Genomic DNA, 25,296 nt, shown 5'->3' with positions numbered 1-25,296 from the left:
TGAACAGATTTGATAAAAGAAAAAATTAACTCTTTTTTTTCTCACTGCGTGCCTATAACGAACTATCCCCAACATCTGTCATGTCCCTCATGAACATTACAACATTTCCGATCATGGCATGGGATGTCCCTAGAATAGTTCATGGAAAAAAAACCAGATAAAAAGTCCCAAGTCCCGATGCAGTTGCCACAGCACAAGACCTCGGTGGTTGGCAACATTGCCATAGGATATCCCATGGTTGGACAGTCGGAAGCGATCTGTTAGAAATGAAGTGCAGGCTAGTCGATTCGTCATTACAGCAACCAACCGTGTACATTTCATGACCTTGGATGTTGTTGATGTGCAGGATTTTTATAAAATTACTATCACTTTCATTGCTGGAATATAAATACAACAAATAACCCTGTGAAGGGCTCAAATAGTTTTGGAGCCATGCTATATAAAGGCTCAAAGTCCAAGTTGTCTCTCTAGTTAAGATTTAGCTCATTTTATGGCTAGAAATACTCTCTGGACATAATATACCTTTATCACGGTGTGTAGTCATCTTGATTTTACTCCATTCCAACTCGTTGTAACCAAACTGAGGCTGGACGAAATAATAGTCTGGTGCCATGGGCAATGAATAACAGCGTTCATTACTGTCATGGGAAACAAGGAACATGACCAAGATGGTGACAGCGTGATAAAGGTATACTGGCTGGTGCCAATGTGGATTTTTTAGTTATTTTCAGTCCCTACCTGATAGCATGGGTTTCCCCTATAATGGATTTGTAGGGTTTCCCTCCCACATCTTAAATTGAACCTTCCTTCCTTGTCTTCTTGCTTTAGTGAGAGTTCTTGGCTTCAGAACCAGAATAAATGAAATGAAATGAAATGAAATGAAGAAGGCTGGGCTGGGAGTGTCATAATTTTAATGTAGCCAACACAAGAATTAAGCAAGTCCGTGCAGTCAAGTGGCTATTATAAGAAGTCTTAAAAGGAACATGTTGCCCCGGATCGGTCGAGTTGGTCTTTGAGAAGCGTTTGTAACCGTTTGTTATAAAATGCATGTTTAGAAAGATATTTTAAAAGTAGAATATAATGATCCACACAAGTATTGCGAGGTTTTCCTTTTACCTCGTTGACTAACACGGTCGGCCATTTATGGGAGCCAAATTTTGAACTTCCATAAATGGCAGACGGTGTTAGTTCTCAAAAAAAAGGAAAACCGCGCAATTTCGAGGCAACTTTGTGTGGATCATTGTATTCTACTTTTAAAACATCTTTCTAACCAAAGCATTTTATAACAAACGGTTACAAACGCTTTTCAAAGACCAACTCGACCGATCCAACTAGGCAACGTGTTCCTTTAATAATAATATGGGCTTATAATAAATGTGCACATCTCCGGAAAACCATTCAAGGCGCATACAAAAAACAACAGGGACATCTATTTTGGATTATAGTGCTGTAAGCTTTCAAAGCTCTTAAGTCCCAACTTCCTCCTTAAAGTTCAACAAATATTAAAAGAATGACTAGAGCGGGATTTGAAACTATGACCATCTGATCAATATGCCACGCCATCTACTGTACATGTAACCCTAATTCTGGCCGTTTCCCTTTTTGTCAATATCTTTGTTCGGGGTTGCCAGTCAGAAGCTATGCAACATTTTCATGTAACTGCTGTGTTGCCGGGATCACACCCAAGTTTATGTTGTGTTGGTAAAAATATTAAATGAAGCATTTTTGAAAAATATTCATTGAGCTGCAAGACCTATTGTTTAGAACCCTAGTCTGCCTGCCTCAGCCCATCAAAATCCAACAGCATGTTTGGAGGGGAAAAATAATGTTTTTGGGGGGGACTGAGGACTATGTCCCACTAATAACAACATTTTTGAAAATGTGTGACGCATAATTTCAATGCACAAAATTGTTTTCAAATCAGAAAATATTGTGTAACAAGGTTGTCTCCCTAGCAAGAATGAGTGGGTAAAAACGAGTCACAAGCGAAACATTTGTCTGTCTGAAATAAAAAATAATAATAACAAGTACAAACATTCTTTAAAGTATGTTTGATTGAAACACCTCGAATGACATTAACATGGCATTCTGGTGACCCATCTTTCTTCGAATGAGACGACTTTCTTTTGTGAGATGCAATTTTTATGAGGTCGCATGTGACAGTCTCACAATGGAATCCATTTGCTTGGAAAATTTGATTAATATCTGGGAACATTGACTTGGTTACAATGTGTAAATTTGATTTCTCCTGACTGAAGGCGAAACTGGCTATTTCAGGTATTAAAGGCAGTGGACACTATTGGTAATTACTCAAAATAATTATTAGCATAAAACCTGACTTGGTAATGAGTAATGGGGAGAGGTTGATAGTATAAAACATTGTGAGAAACGGCTCCCTCTGAAGTGACGTAGTTTTCGAGAAAGAAGAAATTTTCCACGAATTTAATTTCGAGACCTCAAGTTTAGAATTTGAGGTCTCGAAATCAAGCTTCTGAAAGCACACAACTTCGTGTGACAAGGGTGTTTTTTCTTTCATTATTATCTCGCAACTTCGATGACCGATTGAGCTAAAATTTTCACAGGTTTGTTATTATATATGCATATGTTGAGATGCATCAAGTGAGAAGACTTGTCTTTGACAATTAGCAATGCCTTTAAGTGCATACATCTACATTTTAAGTAGGATTAAAACAATCAAATGGTCCCAAAAACCCAAAGTATACTTTGCATTTAAGAAACCCTCCAGGTGGTTTTTGAATGACAGGTTGGTTTCATTTCCGAACGTGACAATATGAATCTTCACCATATGTTGTTGGGTCTGTAGTCATAACCCGTATAAAAAATTATATCATAATTGTGACTTGTGTACATGTACCCATGTACTCATGTACGTTACTCGCATCGCTGGATCCAATCAATGGTGTAGATTAACACAAAATGCGTGTACATACATGTACATGTAGCTGGAATCAGAAGAATCATGGCTAAACAACATATCTCATCTACTATAATAACAATATTTGTTAATTTTTACCATTTTTAACAAAGCTTTTTTTTTGGCTCCCTTTCCAATGCTCAAATTCTATTTACTTTTTGCTGCTCTTCCCATGTTTTTTTAAATCAATTATCTGATTGGATTTCATCGTTTTGTTGTTTTTCTTAGCCGTTTCCTTTTCAAATTTTTTTCCCTCTCTCTTGTGGATGTTGTTTTGCTGTTAGAATGTTTTGGTCATTAGTTGTAAGAAATGTTTTTGTCATTAGTTGAAAGAAAATATAACGACGCATCGCTTGAAATATTAAAATTGCACATCCTACATGTACGCCCAAAGTGATAATGCCCTCTTGTGATAACACGTACATGAATATCATGGGTCTTACAGTACATTGTACTTTTGAGTACATAAAAAGATCATACACTTTCGATAATGCTGCTTTTCGAGTGCATAAAATAGATTGTACAGTGCGACCTTGGCTCTGAAAGAGTAAAAGGGAAGGTACACGTTTGGTAATTGCTCAAAACAAATATTAACTTAAAAAGTGACTTGGTAACGAGCATTGGAGAGCTGTTTATGGTATAAAACATTGTAGGAAACGACTCCCTCTGCATTAACGTAGTTTTTGAGAAAGTAGTAATTTTCCACGAATTTGATTTAGAGACCTCCGATTTAGAATTTTGAGGTCTCGAAATCAAGAATATGAAAGCACACAACTTCGTGTTACAAGGGTGTTTTTTATTTCATAGTTATCTTGCAACCTCGACGACCAATTGAGTTTAAATTTTCCCAGGTGTGTTATTTTATGCATTATATGTTGAGATACAGCAAGTGCAATGAGAAGACTGGTCTTTGACAATTACCAATAGTGTCCAGTGTCTTTAAAGCTCTATTGCTAAGAGGGGGAGGGGAAACCCCCAAGTACACTACATGTATGTACATTACTCCTCCATCGCAAAGTTCCCTGTGATTCAACCAAAATCCATCTTGCTGGTTTGCATTGCCTTGTTACATCTCAAAGTCAAAGCCAACAGTATATCCCGAGTGGTAATGTCCTCTTGTGCTCTTGTGCTCTTGTGCTAATATGTGTGGGTTGTGTACGATTGATGACACTTTTTGAGTACCAAAAAAAAAAAAAAAAAAATCATACACCTATGATAATTGCGCTTTTCAAGTGCATAAAACAGATTGTACATGAACTACCTTACAAGTGAAAAATTAAGCCCTTTTGCTAAGAGGGCTTACGATTAATGACACTTTTTGAATACAAAAAAAAGAGCGTTTACGCACGATAATGGCGCTTTTCAAGTGCATAAAGATAGATCGTATGTACTTGTACTTGAACAACCTTGGCTTGAAAGAGTTTAGCCCTATTGGTAAGAGCGGGAGGGTAAACCCCCAAGTATCGTATACATGACAGAACACTCTAGCGCTAAGATCCCAATGATTTACTGCTTCAGCTGGAAGTGTTGTATCCACAAATGCGCCAATCACAAATTCATGATTGGCAATTTCAGCGAGTGTGCGATCCTGATTAATAAATCATAGCGCTCTGACTGGCTTGTCCGAAGTTGTAAGCACTAAAGCGTTAAGCACTTGTCGGCTTTCTAATTGAGGATGTTAAACGATGAGGAACGGTTCCTATCGGACAGTTGTCCTCTGACATTGATGGTCAAAGTTAACCCAAGTGGTCAAAGTTAAACCAAGTCTGGGGTTTATCAGGATTATTTTGTGACAGATTTCAGGTTCGTTCATTCGTCCTCGTTTACCTATTTTCAATTCATTTTGTTCGTCATGACTTTTTTTTATGACCGACCTCTGGGGCATGGTGGTCAAAGTTATCTCAAGTCTGTGGTTTTACCAGGATTTCAGGATCCCCTATTCGTCTCTGTTTGGTTCTTGTCAATTTATTTTGTTCTTCTTGACTAATGTGAACATTTCTTTCTTTTTCTGCACCTTGTAAGTCATACAAATCAACATTCATTAAGAACATTAATGATACTCGGTTCTTTTATATAGTGCTTTTTCTCCGAGTGTCTCAAAGTGGTTACTCCAGAAAATACAGGGGCAAAACCCTTCTCTTAACGTTAAGTGTGTTTAGTTCTTTTATGCACATTACACATTACAGGCTTTGCAACTTCATGTCCAATCCGAATGACGGAGCAATAATTGTTAAGTGTCATGTTTAGAGACACAAGTGTCAAGACCGGGGACTCAAACCAACACTGCAGATTGAATAGAAACGCTTGAGCTTGAGTCCTGTGTATGCCAGACTGCTTGGCTACATGTATGTCAAGAAAATGCCATATTAATATAGAAATAAATCATACAAATAAAGTACAAAGCGATTACAGTTGTCCTCTGGAAAAGTTGTCCTTTAAAAAACAACTCTGGTCTGATACACAAATTAAAAGTTCAAACGCCTACATTGTATAATAGCTGTCACTATTTCCCCTAACTGCAGGATTTTGAATCAATCATAAAAATGTATAATTAAGTTCTTATTTTTGTAGGAAATCACATGTATACATTTATAAAGCCAATTATTTCTGTGAGCACACTTTGATGATGTCATGTCACTCTTAGATAGTTGCCACTATTTCTCCTAAATACAGGATTTTAAATCAATCATGAAAATATATAATAAAATTATTATACATGTAGAAAATCGCATTCATTTCTGTGAGCAAGCTTCGATGATACTAATGTATCACAGAAAATATATATTTAGTCAAATATTCACTTTAAAAAATAAATATGTTTTAAAGAAGCTCACCCTACAGATCTGATAATTAAGTTTTATCAAAGAAACCACTCATCCAAAAACAAATAATTGAAATAATACCTCGGCCTGAAATAAGTTTATTTACTTTATATTTTCCGCCAAGTGCTGTTAATCTCATTTTTTATTTATTAAAAAGAGAGGGAGAGAGAGAAGGAAATTATAATTGGTGGTTGACTTTACAGGGATAACCACTGACCCAAAATTAATTTTAAAAAGAAAAGAAAGTGGTTCGAGAAATTCCATCGTTAATTAACAGCATCGAGTTTAATTGTTCACATTTGCATGGTGAATTAACTTTTTTTGAAAGAGAGATGAAAACATAAATTCTGATGAATTTCATTATTGGCTCGTTCAGGGGTGTAAAGGAAAGCTTCCACCGAGTGACAGAATTTTTCTGAAATCGAATCAATCCCGTTGTTTGTCCGTCGCGATTGAAGTTGATAATGATCATTGATAGGCTACACATTAGCGGAGACCGCGCCGTATCAAATGATCGCATTAGCTCTGCCAGTTTGCGCCGGTGATGACCGTGGATAGTTGTGGTGGGGGGGGGGGGGGGGTAGAGGTGGCGTTTTAACAAATATTTATTAAGCAGATCTTTATAGTTGAGCAAGATATACAGTATGCGGTGTTGTGTGTTATGAAGATTTCTTTCAGGTGCGATTAATTGGCAAAAACAAATTTAAGAATTAAACTTGAGGGATTGGGCGACTTTGGCTGTTAAAAGTGTTTGTAATTAAATGAATTTGGTGGGAAAGATGGTTTAAAAGTTGAAAATATAATAATCCACACAAATATGTCTTGATATTGTCTGGTTTTTCTTTTGCTTTGTGAACCAACACGGTCTGCCATTTTCATTCAGAGATCTCATATAGTGGCCAACTCTCTCTGATTATGCAGAAAGTACCCTGAATATAAACCAATCTTTCCACGTTTTTTTTTATGAACAAATTTGGCAATCTCCCTGAATATGGAAACTTTTTCCCAATTGCACTATTAATGTAATTTTTTATATCTCTCCCGAATTCCCTCAAATCTGCTCCGGGGTCAGGCAAGTTTTCAAAAGCACATAATCTTCCCAGAAAGTATACACACACACATGGTGTTACCCGTAAACCAAAAATATATCTCTTTGATTGTTGTACAAAATCTTCCTGATTGCAAGATGCAAATGTGACCCGCTCTGCAAAAAAGGGTATGAAGGGACGCTATGCTAACTACATTTAAAGAGGCGTTCAATGTGGAGATGCTGAAAAAAATGTTCACTTACATGATTTTGTCTTTCTTGGTTTATTGGCTTATGATATAAATACTTCCATAGTTTGTTTACAGGAAAAAAAGAAAAAGAAAAAAAAGAAAGTTTCAATTTTAGGTCATTTACCTTAAACTTTGCTATGTTTAAGGGGCTGAAGGAACTTTCATTAAATTGTGAAGTTGTCAGCTCTGGAGATTTACCAGTACCTAGCCTGCCATGCACAGAGTGAAATGACTTGTAACATATCCTCTACAGTAATCAAATCAAGTGCATGTACAGTTACCAACCCAAAAACCGTTTCCCTATTATTAACGGTGAATTCTTCCCCCCCCCCCCCCCCCCCCCATGTCAAAATTTCCTCCACCTTTACACCTCCGTTTATAAGCATCAGTGGAAATTATGCCTAGGTGTTATTTACCCCAGCGCCTCAACTAAAATGTCAACGTCTTGTGAGAAGGCACGGAAGACGTTTTTAAAATCCTCTGCACCCACTGCACCCGTTACAGATTTGACCTCAATAGCTTAATTTTTTCGCGAACCTTTAAAGGCATAGGACACTATTGGTAAATACTAAAAATAATTCGTTGCATAAAAACTGAATTTGTATTACGAGCAATGGGGAGCTGTAATGCAACAAGGGTGTTTTTTTCTTGCATTATTCTCTTGCAAATTTGACGACCAATTGAGCACAAATTATTAGAGGTTTGATATTTTATGCATACATGTATGTTGGGATACACCAAGTGGGAATACTGCTCTTTGACTTTTACCAAATGTGTCCAGTGCCTTTAAAGGTTTCATAGGGCTATCTCAATTTATCTTTGACTCCAAAAAAGAAGAAGAAGAGAAAACAAAATTAAAGAGAAAAAGTAGATCTTATATGTCCGTGCAGTGACTGCTGTCAAGTTGTTATTTTTCCACTCGAGGCAGACCAGAAAAATATATAATGTATTTCTGAGGGTTGAGTTTCATTGAAAGGAAAAGAAAATTGTCGAAGTCTAATATGCGTGGGGAGAAAAATAGATACGCCGGAAATGGATTGGGATCTTAAGTTTCCTGGCCGAGGGAGATGTGATGGGAAACTGTACCCTGATGCGTTCTGGTGCTGTCGTGGGGGTTAAAGGTTACCTCGGGTATGGGTGTTTTGTTTGTCCTCCATTTTAATTGATGTGGCAGTAGAAACCTAAATAGGTGATTTGAACTATTGTTGACTAGTTACTGAATCACAATTTCTTGATTTGTGCAATTTATAATCATAGGCGTGAATCTAATGTTTGTATATAAAGGCCCTATGGGAGAGGTTGGCTGTTGAGTGCGTGGCGTTTATATCAATAACCATTGATCCCTTTATAATATATTTTTTGAAAACTAGAGGATTGAAATGAACGTACTCTTCCAATAACCAAAGAAGATACATGTACATGTAATACCTGATGATGTTTGTACTTCAAGCATCTTCTTTATTATATGAACCATTTGTAAGTCAGAAATTCAGACCCTGATATATTCATGAATGAAAAAGTTCCGAACATCATTTTGCAATGAACTCTGTAAATTTTCTGGAATATCATGCAAATTCCGCCATTATTGCGTGAATGTCACTTAAAATCCAAATGGTCCATATTTCAAAGAATATGGCTTATGTTTCTACATACATGTAATTGGATTAAAATTACCATTCAAAAACAGTATCTGTACTGTACCATTCCTTTAATGCCAAATATTCTAATGCTTATGATGCACAATTGATGCCATGGCAAGCGTAGTGTATATCATTCTCCATCATGTTTATTTCATTTTAATCCAATGCAGAATCTCAGATACGTAATCCACACCACACTTAAAGCTTGGAGGTGCTGTTATTGCCTACGGGAATTTAAATCAAACGTAATCTGGAGTATTTGGACGACATTATTTCCTCGTTGAGTCCTTATGTTTATTTTCTTCTTTTCCAAAATTTAAAATTCCTGTATTGTAATTTTTGGAGTGATATTGATGATGAAGGATCTGCGGCTTTGCATAGAGGAGCATCTATGTCGATTTGTTGGAATTTGCCTGAGGTCCTGGCGTTATTTCAAACAGATCGTAGGCAAAAGTTGTAGGAATCACTTTGCGTATTTTTGCTGGTAAAGGGCCATTCAGAAAATTGTGGATGGGTGGGTTGAAATAAAAGACTGAAATTTTAATATAGAAAACCCCTTTTTCAGCAAAATAAATTAAAACAACCAAACTGATCGGCTGTCATGTCTGTACTGTCTGTTGTTATTAATTATCCCTGTTTTGGTAGCTGACCTCTGTGTCTGATGCAAGATGGATGGCAAAAATAATCTCAACTACTGCAAAGTTGCATGTTGGAAGCCAGGAACAGCCATTGAAAGCTTCCTGAGCTGGGAGAGAACTGATCGAAAACATCTGCTTTATTTGAGTGGAGGCATTTCTTGGCGAGGCGTTGAATCTTAAAGTCTAGTTGTCTAGGTTAACGAGCCCAAGCTTTGGTGTTTTCAGCAGCAGAGTGTGGGTTCGAATCCCGGTCATGGCACTTGTGTCATTGAGCAAGGCACGTAATCATAATTGTAAAAAGTTAGGGAGGTAGTGCATTCTGCACTACCAGCCAGGCTCCAGACTGTGGAAGGGTAACCCTGTTTCAGCCCAAGGAGTAGGTGGCAAGTGCCACTGGGCCCAATTTCATAGAGCTGCTTAAGCAAAAAATTGTGCTTATGCAAAAAAATCATTGCTTAGTAAAATCAGATTACCGGCCAAAACTCCACTCAATTGTTATGCTAAGTAAACCACAGCTATATACTAGTCACAAACAATATATATGGTATGAAATTTTGGCCAGTAACATGTGTAAAATAAGCAAGCTATGTTCGTGCTTAAGCAAATTTGGTTGCTTAAGCAGCTCTATGAAATTGGCCCCTGGTAGCAGTTGATTTGGGTTGACAGCTCAAATCAGTTAAGTGTAGTCCCCACCTTAAAGTGGCTGTACGACCTTGTGATGTTAGGCTTTATCTCATTAAAAAAAAAAACACAAATTCTGTTGTTCTTCAGTCTATACAATGTAGGTTATTAAACACGGAAACCTACTGCTCAGATTAAATTGAACCCAGATCAAGCGTGTTATTTCATCAGCTGGTAAATAACACTTTTCTCTCTTTCTTCCGTCCAGCCTCTCACATCTCCAGATGTTAGAGCTTCGGGAGAACCTTCTGAAGACCCTTCCAGAGTCCCTGTCCTTCTTGGTGCGTCTGGAGCTGTTGGACCTCGGCAGCAATGAGCTTGAGGAGCTACCAGAGACCCTCGGGGCGCTGCCGAACCTGATGGAGTTGTGGCTGGACTGCAACGCTCTCAGCTGCCTACCCCCGGTAAGTCAGAACAAGCATCACAATGATGTGCAGAATACAGGGTGCCATTACGATTAACTCATCCCCCATGCTCCTAAACCTATGGCAATGAGCAAACTGGTTGAGTTGTTGTATGTTCCACGCTCGGAAATAATCTGACAACATGAAGTAAAACAAGAAAATTTTCAAACTGAGATTGAAATGCATTTATCTAATGAAAGATTAAACATTTCATATTGATATTATAATCAATAAATGATAATAATATGATTGTATAGAAAAAAAAACAACATAAGACCGCCGGACTTGTCGGTATAAAGATAACTGGACTGACGCCAAATTCACTGGCCCCGGGCCTGCAGTCCAGCATTTATTTTGAGCCACGTGGGGCCTACATATGTAGTAATAATGAAAAATTGTAAAATATCAAAATTACAGTTGAAAGATAAACAAACACATTATAAACAAGTTTAAATAACATTCTTGTCAGAAAGTTTTGGCTCAAGTAGCTGTTTTTAAAACCACATTTTATCTTTAAAACTGTATTGAGAACAATAGGATTTTTGTTTAAACCGAAAGTGTGCGTTACATGCCAAGTACAAAGTACAATGTGCAATGCAGAGCTACCCTTTTCATTGTGCCTTTACATTACGTACACATTTAGGTCAACTATGTATGATGCTAAAGCCAATAGTAGATCTCACAACAAATGCAGCAGTGACATAAAAATTGTATAGGTTTCGCATTCCATTGAAATTTGACCCAGTATTTGGAACAACCAGTAGCAAAGTGAAATTGAATCTTGTGGTTTTTATGTGTACATTTCTTCTTTTTCACCACCTAGATCTTTCTGTGAAACTGTTTTCATGCACAAAGATCAATTTCACGTATTGCTTAAAAGTCAACTTGAGGAAATTGATCTGTTTAAGTATCGCGTTTTGTTGGAGTTTTTTCCGCATGTTGTGGGAAGAGAGTTCCATTTCAGATTAAGAAATTCCCTTTACAACAGAAACTTGCCTTGAAACACTTTTTATTTATTTTTGTATTTTTATTGTGGGTGGGGTTTAATTTATCCACCTACAGGCATGAAATATGGGTGGTTTGCAAAACAGCGTTTCCTCTACAGTCTGCCAAGGATAGCCACTTTTGCATCTAGTTTACATGTAGCCATCTCGCGACCAATCCTCTAGTGAATTGTTTTTGTTTGTGGTGAATTACTGTCCAAGTTGACATCAATGTTATTTAAAGATCCCCTAAGCCACCATTGCTTATTTCTGTATTGCTGCAATCAAATCAAGCCTTATGTGAATGTTGCAAAAACAACTGTTCATTATTGTTTTCAGTAGTATGCGACTTTTTTAATTTGATGAATGGGTTGCTTTGACTTTGAGAATTTACAGATAAGAAGTTACTTATGAATGCAAAAGAGAATGGTTAAAGGCAGTGGACACTATTGGTAATTACTCAAAATAATTATCAGTATAAAACATTACTTGAACAAGCAATGGAGAGCTGTTGATAGTATTTATACACTATTAGAAACGGTTCCCTCTGAAGTAATGTAGTTTACGAGAAAGAAATACTTTTCCATGTATCTGATTTCGAAACCTCAGATTTAGAATTTGAAGTCTAGAAATCAAATATCTGAAAGCACACAACTTCATGTGACAATGGGTTTTTTTCTTCATTATTATCTCACAACTTCGACAACCATATGAGTTCAAATTTTCACAGGTTTGTTATTTTAATGCATATGTTGAGATACACCAAGTGAGAAGACTGGTGTTTGACAATTACCAATAGTGTCAAGTGTCTTGATAGTCTAGAATGCCTGGTTCTCTCCCCAGGTTTTTATACATTTTTTTTAAATACAAAACTGGGGGCATTCTGGGCAAGATTTATAGAAGTTTGCACGAAGCTTCTGAATTGAAACTAGGTCTTTGGAAGGTCTTAAGGTCTTCTTCTTGGTGTTTATCTTGGTTGCAGAAGCCCTACTGTAGGTTGGGGGGGGGGGGAGCATATCAGCACGCAAATCAAGCAATATATCAGAATCTCTGCACTACATGTAGCTTGTCCATGGGGAAAACCCTGGAATGTCCTCAGCAACACCGTTAGCAACAGTCATAGACGTAGCTGCATCCTCTGCAGTTTGGCCATGGAGAAAATCTTTACAGCGTATCAGGGGAAAGAGGTTGACAAGTTGATGACCAAAAAAAGTTGTTAAAATAACATGATTGGTGTTTCTTTCAATTAAGCAGCAAGGTCGTAGTTTCTCTGCTGTGTTTTGCGCTTTTTTTTTTTACTGGTGAATTTTTTTCACGTTCAAGTCTGCCATTTCAAGGTCCAAAATAGTTGATGCAGCGCTGAGTCCCGAGTGTGAGTAGTCGACTGCCTTTTGGCCAAAAAAATGGATAAACTATAGAGGGCACACTGAATCAGGGAGACCATGGACCTAGTATGCATATATTGACTGGCAATGAGGTAATTAGTGTATGTCTATTTCCCCGAGGGACTTTGAGTGACCAGAAGAGGGACCTATATGCTGAGGCTGAACACTCACATGCCCGAGGGGGAATCGACGTACACTAGTTACCGAATTATGCCAGTCAATATGTGTTTTATAACACAGCTCGGTCTTCAATAATGTCAAATAAGAACAGAAATCTGGAAAAGAAAGGAAGTTTTGTAGTTACAGCTCACGGCTCAAGTCAAGAGAGGGCGCTGTAACCGGGCACTATCACTTGGGTACTAGTTCCCGCAAAACACGCGCATGCGATCATCCCACGTGACCGTGTTTCAGCCAACCAGAATACAGAACAAGCAAGAGGAGTGTTATAATCACAAATAATCGGTACGCGCACATTAGGCGTGAAATGAGGTGCATGCTCGATCAAGCATGATTCCACGCCTTACACGTGCCTACCGATTATCTGTAATAAGGTGTATGGTCTGTGCTCTTGATCTTGTAGGCCCAGGCCAATCAAATATATCCTTTAAAAGTACGAAATTATTATCTTTAATTTCTTGCAGGAAATCGGAAACCTGACGAGACTGACGGTTCTGGACATCTCTGAGAATAGTTTGGAGACTCTACCAGATGAGATTAGCGGACTCCAGAGTCTTACGGATCTGACCCTCTCGCAAAACTGCCTTGAGAAACTGCCTGAGGGAATTGGTAAGTTGTACTATAAGCTTAAAGGAACATTACAGTATATGAATGAAATGCTCACTGAGCGATAAACTCCAAACGGGAAATTAGTTTTATTTATTTCTCATCAAATATGACATTTCAGACAGAATTATTTTTAAGGGATGTATTCTACTATCATTATCATTAGACTGATGGGGTGTTTGTTATTTGTGTTTTGTCCGCAGGCAAGCTGAAACACCTGAGCATCCTGAAGTTGGATCAGAACAGGATCGTCGCTCTCCCTTCTTCTATCGGAGGGTAAGTGTTGTACATGTACCTAGACTCCTAAGGCAGCCTCCGGATGCCCAGGGCAAGCTTCTTTTGTGTTAGTCACGGCAAGCCCTCCTCAAGAATTCAAAGACAGTGCTTTAGGCTGCCCTTCATGTAATGAAAGTGCCCTATAGAAAGCCGAGTTTTATTCAGGTGTTAGAAATTTCAGTCTTCTATCTTAATTCAGACTTTTTAAGTCAGCCTGGTCAAGATAATCAGCTGTTATTTTTGTCACATGTCAAAAAAAACCTGCTCTTTGATCTACTTCTCAATTGCTGATGATTGTGTTCCTAAAAGTTCTGTGAAATCTTTAACTCCAGGGGGGTTATCAACAGGTGAAAATGCCATCATTTCAATACATCCTTAAATTTGGATCATACATTGTGTAATTTCTTCCTTCTGTTGTCAGCAATGACTCTACATGTATTGTTTTATCAGGGATGAGATTGTTCAGACTTTTGGCTGAGTTAAGACTTTTTATGTCGGCCTAGTGAAGAAAATTTGACAATATTTGTTTCCACAAATAAAGAAATCCTGCTCTTTGGTCTGCATCTCTAGTGTTTTGGATACTGTTTTCAAAAGCTCCTTGGAATCTATAGCCCCAGGGGTTACCAAATAGTAGAAATGCCATCATTTCAACATACCTTTGAATTTGTATCCAAGTTTCAGACTTTTTCGTTAGAAATGACTATCACCCCTGGTTTTTAAACCAGAACGAAAAAGGAAGAGGATAGAGCTGTGCATTGTAAATTGATTCAATTGTGTAGCAGGTGAACCAACACTTTGGGGAGGTTCAGGGTGGTCGGGAACTGATTTTGCCAGTGGTGAACTATCGTTCTGCAAAAAAATGAAAACAGAACGAAAAGGTTTAGGGTCACTCTGCAGCTGCAGTTGAGGGGAACTAATGTCAGGGATGAGAAATATCAGGGCCCAATTTCATGAAGCCTGTAAGCAGAACAATTTGCTTAGCATGAAATTTCTTCCTTGGTAAAAACAGGATTACCAACCAAATTTCCATTTGTTGCATATTGCTTGATACTGGTATTCAGCTGTTGTTTGCTTATCCTTAAAATCACGTGGCAATTTGGTTGGTAATCATGTTTTTATCAAGGAAAAAATTTCATGCTAAGCAAATTTTTGTGCTTACCGGCTTTATGAAATTAGGCCCTGATGTTTATCTGAATTCAGACGTAAAAAAAAAAAAAAAAGAAAAAAAAAAAAAAATAGATCTACTTCTCTAGTGTTGGGGATACTGTTCCTAAAATCTCCTTGAAATCTATAACTCCAGGGGTTACCAAAGGGGGGAAACGCCATCATTTCAATGTTCCTCATTAGATCTATTGACCCCTTGCACGCGCGTCACTCGCAGCGACTGATGCCACGCTCACCATGTTGGTGGTCAATAGGTTTACGTGTAAACGCTGCGTCGCCTAAAATGCGCACTTCTCTGATTAACACACGTTGACATTGACCACCAAAAATGGCGCATCCAAGATTTGTTTTGATGATGACGACAGGTGAATTGGGTCAATAGAAGTCCTCTCAATCCACTGAAGCTAAAATACTAGTCCCTGCCGATGTTTATCTTCAGCCCAGGTAGTAGTTAAAAAGCAGGATAGTTCTTTTCAGAACTGAGAGTCTCTCAATTCCGAAATTCTACTCTGCGGTAGCAGAATATAAAGCGAGACAAGCAGTGACTCTCACCCCAGTAATTTGCTGATGTGTATTTGTGATGTCTTTTCTTGATGTGTAGATGTGAGAGCATGACAGAGTTGATAATGACCGAGAATATCATCCAGGAGCTACCAGCGACCGTTGGGAACATGTCCAGACTCAACAATCTTAACGTGGACCGTAACAGACTCATCCATTTAATACCGGAGGTAAGGGAAGAATTACCTTGGGGGCCCCCTCTACGTCCCCATTCAACCAAAGGGCCCAGTTTCATAGAGCTGCTTAAGCATAAACAGTAGCTAAGCGCAACAAAATTATGCTTACGGGAATAAGGTTACCAGCTAAACTGCCATGTCACATGTACAGTTTGTGACTGGTATCCTGCTCATTTTTCTGCTGAGCAGAAAATTGTCAAGCAATGTTTTTTGCTTTAAGCAGATCTGTGTAATATATTCTTGGGACAAAAATTTCAAAGAGCTGCTTTATCAGACAATTTTGTTTGAACGATAGAGGTTGATAATGCCTTCATAGCGCCACGTCAGCCTGGTGCTGCATACTCCCCAGGGAGCAGAGAAAGATTAAAAGAATGTTTTTATTGGCCAAATGACCAGGGGTGGATTTCACAAAGAGTTAGGACTAGTCTTATCTTGAGTTAGGACGAGTTACTAGTCCTAACTTAGGACTAGCTGTACGTTTTTGATATCTCTTAGGACTAGTCTTAAGTTAGGACTAGTCCTAACTCTTTGTGAAATCGACCCCTGGGCACTAATGTAAAGCGCATTGATACTTTATTGTAAAACGCACTATATAAGAACTAGTTATTATTAGTATTAAACTTTTCACCCCCACCCTCTCCCAATTCCAGATCGGCAAATGCACACAGCTCGGCGTGGTCTCCTTACGAGACAATCGTCTTACCAGGCTACCCCCAGAGATCGGCTTGCTGAAGGAGCTCCACGTCCTAGACGTCTCCGGTAACAGATTGGACTGGCTTCCAATCCAGCTGGCCAACTGTAACCTCAAAGCGCTTTGGTTATCCGAGAACCAGGTATGGAACTTGTTATTAATGAATGAATCAATGCACGTTGCATGAATCAATGCATTATTCATGAATTAATGCTATATTAAATTAGTTGTTGAAGAGAACATTCATTCCGATCCTCTAGTTAAAAAAACAAAACATGTCATTGGTTTTTGGAAGAGTACATTCATTTCAATCGCTTTGGTTGTCCGAGAACCAGGTATGGATCAGTGCGAAGAGTCCATTTATTCCAATCTTCTAATTTCAATAAAACATCAAAAACATATCATTGGCTTTTGGAAGAGTATATTCGTCCCAATCCTCTCATTTTCAAGAAACGATTTAATAGATGTTAATTTAGCTTCGTTGCTTTATCTTGACAGTCTCAGCCGCTACTCAACTTTCAGACAGACGAGGTTGGGCCACAGCATCTCAAGGTTCTAACCTGTTTCATGCTGCCACAGAGAGGACCATCAGAGAGTATGGGTGGGTACCGCAGACCATGCTTTTTACTATACCCCCTCTTCCTTACCATTTATTGGCCACCTTTAAAATCACACAAAGAAAACTCAGTCAAGCGCAAAACTAGTAATAAAAAAAACAAATTATACAAAAATACATGTTCACCTGTTATAAGCCTACAGTTGTTAGAAAGAGAGAGATGAAATCTTTCCGATGGTTGTACAATGAACATTGATCTCTCAAAACCCCTTGAATTGGTTCATTAAAAATGTGTCAGAATCTGGCACATTGGCCTGTGGAGGACCCACTCCATGCGACTGCTCAAGAATGATACCCACAAAAGAGGCATCAAGCGCATTCCCACTGTTCTCGTTTTGCTCTAAAAAGAGCGTTGAGATATATCTATCCAGATATAAAAAAGCAACTTGTGATTTAGAAAGAAACTATAAATAAATAGTAAACTTACTGTTACAACCATGTGTAAATCTCTTTTGTGTGAGTGTTGGTTTTGAGAAGAGCCGGTTTGGTCTCGATGTTTCGAAACAGCATAATCTGCTCGTCTTCAGGAGAATGACACATGGCTGTACCTACAGGGTTACTATTTATTTATAGTTTCTTCCTATTTCTCATCACCATGCAAAGCTTCAAACACTACAAACTTGTGATTTGTCTGACTGTGTTTCATCTTACTACATTTCATGTCCCCATCATCATGTTTTTTTTTGCTTCAACTTTTGTTCTTTCTCTCAATTAAATGATTTACAAAAATACATTTTGCAGAAAATCTCCTTGCAGGAAGCGTAGCAACAACCGAGGATGACACCAACAGAGTAAGCTGGACAGAGAAACCTGAAAAGGCCATCAAGTTTGACGACGAAGGCGTCGACTTTGAAGAACACGAACGACCGGTAAGACTTTGTGGATAAATTCAACTACACCATGGGCCCAATTTTATAGAGCTGCTTAAGCACAAAATTTTGCTTAAGCAAAAAAATCCTTGCTCAGTAAAATCAGATTACCGGCCAAGACTCCACAAGCTAAGTAAACAACAGCTAAATACCAGTCACAAGCAATGTATATCATGACATTTTTGCCAGTAACATGTGAAAAATAAGCGAGCTATTTTCGTGCTTAAGCAGTTTTTTTTTGCTTAAGCAGCTCTATGAAATTGGCCCCAGGGTCCAACTTCATTAAGTTGTTAAGCAGAAAATACTCCTTAGCAACTTTCCTTTTTAGGCAAATGATTAGTGGGGCACCAGTTGCAACACTTTATAAACTTAATTTTGGCTTATAACCTTTCTCTACTAAGCAATACTTTTCTGTGCTTAGCAAGTTTTTGTGCTTACTTGCTTATGGGCCCAATTGCATGTCTCAGCTGGCCCATGCCTATCATTGCCCATGTCTATCCTCACGGACTGTGAAGGGGGTAACCCTGTTTGAGGCCCAGGAGTAGGTGGCAACATGTAGGTGGCAACATGCTCCTGGTGGTAGTTGATTTGGGTCGATAGCCCACATCAGTGAAAGGTTGCCCACTGGTTGTAGTGACTGTCTCTGGCCTTGTGATGTTAGCTGATCTCTCGTAAAAAAAAACCAATAAAAATAAAATGAATGATTTTTGGTGAATTTTCAGTCCAACTTTGTGCGTCACGACACTCCACATCCCAGAGAGTTGAAAGCAAGACATCCAAAGTTTGCTCATCCAGGTCACCATAAAGGCAAACATAACGTGAGTAGTTGCGTCAAGATTTACTCTTGTTTTTCTCCGATCTTGGTGTCTTTCCATCCAAAAAATCTCTAAAGTCACCAAACCCCATTGCTCATTTCGATAATAAAATTAATGTTACTTTTAACTTTATACGTTTTCCCTGCCAATTTCAACAAATATCCTTTAATTTTAACACCTGGATCGTTCAATTTGGTTTGAAAATGAATGCACTGTTGAATCAGCATTCAGCATTTAACAGTCAAAAGGATCCATTCAATCTCCCCTATTTAACATTCCCTGGTCAAATCAGATAATTGAATTTTAGTAGGCCGCAAGAATCTCTCAATGTCGTAAAAGCAGGTGCTTGTCAACCATTTAATTTCATCAAGTTTGAATAGCGAGTACAACTTCAACTGAAAAATGGTTTAGTCTTCGCCTTGAATGTCTATAAATGTAATTAGAATGACTGGAATGAATCATGTGTGCACGAAAATGAAAGTGAACGCATTTCTAGCTACAAAGAAACCTTAGTTTGAGTGGATTATGGGAAAATGCTTAAATTTTAATTTATCAATATAAACCACAAGGGAAACTGACTGGGTAAATTTTGAAAGATTTTTGAGGTTGAACAAAGAATTGACTAGAGTGGGATTCGACCCAACGACCTCCGGATTAACGTACCGGAGCTCTACCAACTGAGCTATCTAGCCCTATATTGGCGGTGTCCCTATTTTGTCAATGACATTGCATAGTTTTGTGCTGAAACTGGCTGGGAAAACCTATGCTTCCAAAGATAAAGTTGTTGGAGTGAAACTGAATATATTGAATTCTTCTCGCTCTCCAGCGCTCCACAGACGAGGACGAAAGCCAAGTCGGCACGGACGACGAGTCCGAAAAGCGTCTCTCAGTCAACATCCCCATGGAGACAGACCCGCTGTTGGCCGGAGCCACTGGCACCGTCGTCGTAACAACCACCACAACAACCACACAGCAGGCAGCTCCGCCGACGCCCAATGTAGCGGAGGATGATATGGATGATCCCTTTTTGAAAGCAGTTAACGTCGAGGTTGAGAATTCAGCGAGGACCCCTGATGGTCCGCCGGCCGTCAATCGCCTGTCCATGGACGGCTCGAATGTGGTAAGTCCTTCCTGTTGAAATGTTTTTTTTTTCATCTTGATCTTTTGGTTTAGTTCTTTTACAGTTTGCAGTGTTCTTCTTGTCTTGAAATGCACCACAATTTTAAGGCTAAGTGAAAAGAAAACTTACGTGATCATCCTCTTTGAATCAATATTTACTTGAAAAGAAGAAGAAAAAAAAAACCCACAAAAATGTACTTCAAAAAGATACATCCCAAATTTTGTTATGTGATTTCAAACATTGTTTTTGTTTCCTTTAAACCAATTCTTCTCTTGTTAATTGCCTTATTCCCTTTTCAGAAAATATGCAATGAAATTTAAAGAGAAAAGCTTGTTCATTTTTTTGCGAGGAAGTTCACAGAATAAATTGTTTTTACCATGCCTTTTTTCTGCCATGCAACTATTACTATCTGGTTAGTATTAAAATGTACTGACCAAAACTCCCAAACCTTACGGATCCAAATTTCACTCTCTTGTTAAATGAAACTGTATATTTGACACTCCACCCACTATCCGCTCGATTGTCCAATTGGCTGTTAAAGACCCAGCCCGAGACCCACGCTTTCATATATCAGACCCTGCCCCCCTCAAAGACCACACCCTTATTTTGCACCTTTTCTTGGAGACACATTCTCTTCTTTTCTGAACTTCATCCTCTGTGTTCAGCCAATGAATTGTCAAGATTCGTCCAGATTTTTCATTGAAAAAAAAATGATAATTGGAAGACAAGATAAAGTCCCCCTATTTTTATAGAGCTGCTCAAGCTGACAATGAGGCCCGAAAAAAACTCCTGCCTCTCTAAAAATGAGCAGGGAACAACTCACAAATGGTAGATGTGGAATGGTATTATGGCTGGTAGCAGAATTGTTCCGTGCTTGAGTGCAGCTTTGTTTGTACTGAAGCAGCTGTATGAATCGAGGCCCTGACAGAGTTGCCAACTCTCCCTAATTCTGCGGCTTCACTGAAAATAAACCAGTCTTTCCATGTTCTGACTATCAAGTTTGACAATCTCCCTGATTATCAACACTTTTTCGCTGTTGGATTGAATGTCATTCTAAATATCTTCCTGATTGGTGTAAAAAAATCTCCCTGATTGCAAGATGTAAATGTTGGCAGCCCTGCCCTGATTGTACAAAGGGAAGAAACATAAAGCCCAATACACGCCTTGATTTTCGTTCTGGGGGGGGGGGGGGGCATCGGAACTTTGCAAAGGGCACCACAGCAAAAGCACAGGGCACCACAGTAATTGCTGTGGGTGCTGTGGGTGCCTTGGCCTAGTTCGAAACCTACCATTTTGTGACATTAATCGTCTAGAATATTCAACCCTGGGATTTCCGAGATATCAGCATAGGCAAAGAGGAGACTGGTCCTTATATCAAAATTGTTGACAAATTACACCCTTTTACGTTTTTATTTTTATTTTCACCTAAAATCAATCCTCAATCCAATAATTGCGCTCAGTTGATCAACCCACCCCCACCAACCCTCATCCCCACCAAACTCACCTCCTACTTCCACCACCTCCTCCTACTCACCCACCACTCTCAGACACCAACACTAACAGCGACATCTTGGAAATCTTTGTCTCGTCCATCTATCTCCCGGTACAAACCCTCCAAATCTTTTTGAAGTTTGTGTGTTTTTAAAACTCTGAGCTTTAAAACTATAGTGTCTTTCTTAAAAGTTTTTGTACCTCCAATGTTTAACCAGTCTCTTTCTCTTCAGAGGTCTTTCGCCTCTCACAAAGACAAGTACTTTTGGTTGTAGCCAACATTAAGGAAATGATTGGTGTTTGTTATATTGCATGGGTCTTGCATGCGGGGTTTCATGTCATTCTTTAAAAAAAACCTCTTGCTATAAAGTGAAATGGGTAGAGCGCCTGTCCTTGACTACGATTTGTGTACACGGTTCACATCCCACCCCAGCAAGCTCCAGGGAAAAAACAAATCACAGACTTTTCTTACAACGACTGACACCAATGATTTCTTTAATGGTGACTGTACATTAACAAAAGTAAATAATCAAAACGTGCCTCGAACCTTGAAATAGAAAAACATCATAGAAGTTGTCTGGCTCAGGATTACTAAAAAAAAATTTTGCAAGTCCCCCTCTGCTAAAAAATAGAGCAAAATAAATTAAAAAATTCTCTTGAATCGAGATTGAGGCGATACAATTTTTGGGCTCAGATCATCAGCCTTTCCAATCCATCAACAAACAACACTAGTTAGTACACATGACCTGTGAACTTTGACCCTTCACCAAGGTCATACCCATACAATTGCCTTGAAAGTGGACTACATGTAAAGCTATAACCCGACCCTACCCCCCATAAGTCAGCACACCAAGTTGTTACTACACTGGAAACCCCCCTCTACTACCTCACACAGGGCGAGGAGGAAGAGAAACACGTGGGCTTCTCCAGCGACGTGGAAGACGAAGAAGAACCCCTCGAAAAAACAGACCTGAAATTACACCGGCGGGACACCCCGCACTACCTGAAGAACAAACGGGTGAACCTGAGCGAGGAACCAGACGAGCTGACCACAGCGTTGCTGACCCAGGTCCTGGCCAGGACGGCTGCCGAACAGGCCAAGAAGGAACAGCCCAGTTACGAACGGGTGAGGGACTCATACAAGTCTAAATTATAGCATCAGCCGGTTCCTTTTCTAACCACAAGAGGGCGCTGTTGTAGTCCGCCCATATGTTGTGGACGCGTGATAGACAAACGTTATAAGACTGTTCCCCCTACCATCCTTAATAATAATAGTCCATAGTGGGATATGAACCTTTGAGCCCACGAATAAGTTGGCAGGCAGCTCTATCCATTTTGCTTGTGTCAAGATGTGTTAATATCTTTTACCTTTAAAGGAATGAGAATTTTGACGTTCTTTCATATCGTTTGATTTTTCTGTTTACATTAACACTCTTTTGTCACGTAGCACTCTTTTGAATATGGATCCAAACCTTCTCACTTCCCCCTTCTCAAGTTTTTCAACTTCTCATTTTTATGTTTTATGCTTAAACACTAAGCCATTTTTGTGTGTTATTTGAGTGATGGTTGGTACAAAGTGCAATGCATTTACAGGTGAAAGACTCAAATGAAACCCAGTATTTATACTTGTATGTCACATGGTTTAAGGGATTGTATAACTTTGTTTTTGGAACCTTTTGATTGTTTTAATCCTATATAAATGTAGACACATACAACAAAACTTACCTTGAGCCACAGACCTAATTAAAATGGGTTTTAATAAACCAACTCCAGGGGTGCCTTTTCACTGTCATAACCAATAACTGTTTCGGTTAAACTTTGGTTGATCACAAGCCATACACCGAAACTTGTTACTGGTAACAACGGCAAAAACGCACCCTGAGCAAGGCATGCTGGGAACAAGGCATGCTGGGGGAAAAAATGGGGATGCAAGATCGATCCCTCCTTTGATCGAGGTGATGGCAAACCATGCATGTTACATTTCTTTTCAACGCTTCTTTTTTAAAATTTCTTTTTTTACCAATTATTTGGATGGGCAGCGAGCACCAGATAGCCCCTCCCTGCGTAAGTCGCACAGTCTAGTCTCCAGCCTGAGTAACTTACGATCTCGTCTTTATAGTGGTAGTGTCATTGAAGAGCAGGTAGAGCATACCATATTTGGCTTGAAGTGTGATGAGCGCACAACTAACCTATCACACCGAGTACCTTTAACTCTTTCCTGCACCATTTATTTCAGTAATAAATTGATCATATCTACACATTAATTTTTTACTTTGTTTCCTTTGCAAATGACGACACCTCATCCCCCCCAAAAAAAAACCCCTAGGACACTTATCATTGAGAGAAGGGGGTTTGCCCCGGTGTTGCTGGCCTGATAGGCAGCAAATTGCCCACAGCACCTTTTAAACCATTACATGATGCTATAAAGGAATAGGTTTCATATTTCAAAATGTAGCCCCACATACCTTGCAGGACAAAAATACTGAGTGATTTGACATGCCCCTAGGGGTGTGATAAAGCGCTAATAGACTCTAGTATAATACTATGAAGTAATAAATGTAGATGTTAAATTTGCATCGGGTTAAAGAATATTAATTTTGGTTTTTACCCATACATCGATGTGTGTTAGCACTGTATACTCCGTACTTTCCTGAGTCCTGTGAAAAAATATCACAGGCATGTTACTCGGGTGGGATTCAAACCCACGACCCTTGCAATTCTAGAGCAGTGTCTTACCAACTAGACTACCGAGGTTGCCCGGTAGCTAGAGGCAGTTCGAATCCTATGTTTTGGCAGCAGGTACCGCAACGATATAATAGATGTTAAATTTGCATCGGGGATAAAGAATAGTATAGCATTATTATTTTACTTATTTTATGAAGAACCCAAGCATTGGAAGACCTAAGAAAAGTCCTTGATTTACTTGTTTGACAACTGTGTTTGTGTGTGCATACCTCATCAAGTCTTAAGCCCGGTTCATACATTGTACTTCCTGCGAATGCGAGTGCGAATGCGAAACACATTTGACGTGAATTTGACGTTGCAAAGTTGTGACGTCAACATTCGTATTGCATTCGCATTCGCAGGATGTATGAACTTGGCTTTACACTCTACTATTTGTGACTTATGTGGCTACTGTTGTATGTTTACCATAATAACCTGTCTTCTCTTTGATAATTACTCCCAAAACTGTTGACCATGAACACTGACTTGGTACATGTATGAAGCAATGCAGCTCTGTTGATAATGTGTAACATTTCAAGAAGCAGTTTTTTTTCTTGTGTCCTTAGAATAAGGGATTATGGAAAAGGATATAAGTTTTTATCTTTTCAAATTCGAATCTGAGAAATATTTTTCTCTTTGTGGAGTTGTGTGACGTGGTGTGATGTTACTCAATCAATCTGTCCTTGTTCACTATCTTACTCCCTCTATTTTCCAGTGATCTTAAGAAAGACCTCTTCTTTTAACTAGGTATAAAGGCAGTGGACACTATTGATAATTGTCAAAGACTAGCCTTCACAGTTGGTGTATCTCAACATATGCATAAAATAACAAACCTGTGAAAATTTGAGCTCAATCGGCCATCGAACTTGCGAGATAATAATGAAAGAAAAAAACACCCTTGTCACCTGAAGTTGTGTGCGTTTAGATGGTTGATTTCGAGACCTCAAGTTCTAAATCTGAGGTCTCGAAAATCAAATTCGTGGAAAATTACTTCTTTCTCAAAAACTATGGCACTTCAGAGGGAGCCGTTTCTAACAATGTTTTATACCATCAACCTCTCCCCATTACTCGTTACCAAGTAAGGTTTTATGCTAATTATTATTTTGAGTAATAACCAATAGTGTCCACTGCATTTAACAGACTTTTCAAACTTGGGATCAGTTCTTTCTCTCACCTTCATACATGTTATCCCCTCTACAAATCTATGAGTGAAAATTAATTGATCAGAGTGTTTTTTCTAAGCC

General features: G+C 38.8%; 1 protein-coding gene across 12 annotated transcripts in view; it reads left to right on the top strand.

Annotated features, from left to right (window-relative positions):
• LOC117300721 (protein scribble homolog) overlaps positions 1-25,296 on the top strand; it is a 122,033-nt gene that overhangs the window by 44,683 nt on the left and 52,054 nt on the right. For 10 of the 12 annotated variants that reach the window (XM_033784488.1, XM_033784486.1, XM_033784487.1 and 7 more), the window contains exons 5-14: positions 10,203-10,398; positions 13,408-13,552; positions 13,753-13,825; positions 15,591-15,720; positions 16,377-16,559; positions 16,916-17,018; positions 17,775-17,902; positions 18,625-18,720; positions 19,544-19,837; positions 22,224-22,454. In XM_033784488.1, the coding sequence (XP_033640379.1) occupies positions 10,203-10,398; positions 13,408-13,552; positions 13,753-13,825; positions 15,591-15,720; positions 16,377-16,559; positions 16,916-17,018; positions 17,775-17,902; positions 18,625-18,720; positions 19,544-19,837; positions 22,224-22,454 (1,579 nt within the window). The remainder of the gene's footprint in view (positions 1-10,202; positions 10,399-13,407; positions 13,553-13,752; positions 13,826-15,590; positions 15,721-16,376; positions 16,560-16,915; positions 17,019-17,774; positions 17,903-18,624; positions 18,721-19,543; positions 19,838-22,223; positions 22,455-25,296) is intronic. The other 2 variants (XM_033784485.1, XM_033784492.1) reach the window with 2 other exon arrangements.

This window comes from Asterias rubens, chromosome 16 (genome assembly GCF_902459465.1).
Source record: "Asterias rubens chromosome 16, eAstRub1.3, whole genome shotgun sequence".
Lineage (NCBI taxonomy): Eukaryota > Metazoa > Echinodermata > Asteroidea > Forcipulatida > Asteriidae > Asterias > Asterias rubens.
Note: the sequence above shows the minus strand (reverse complement) of the source record. Positions and strands in the feature narration are given on the sequence as shown.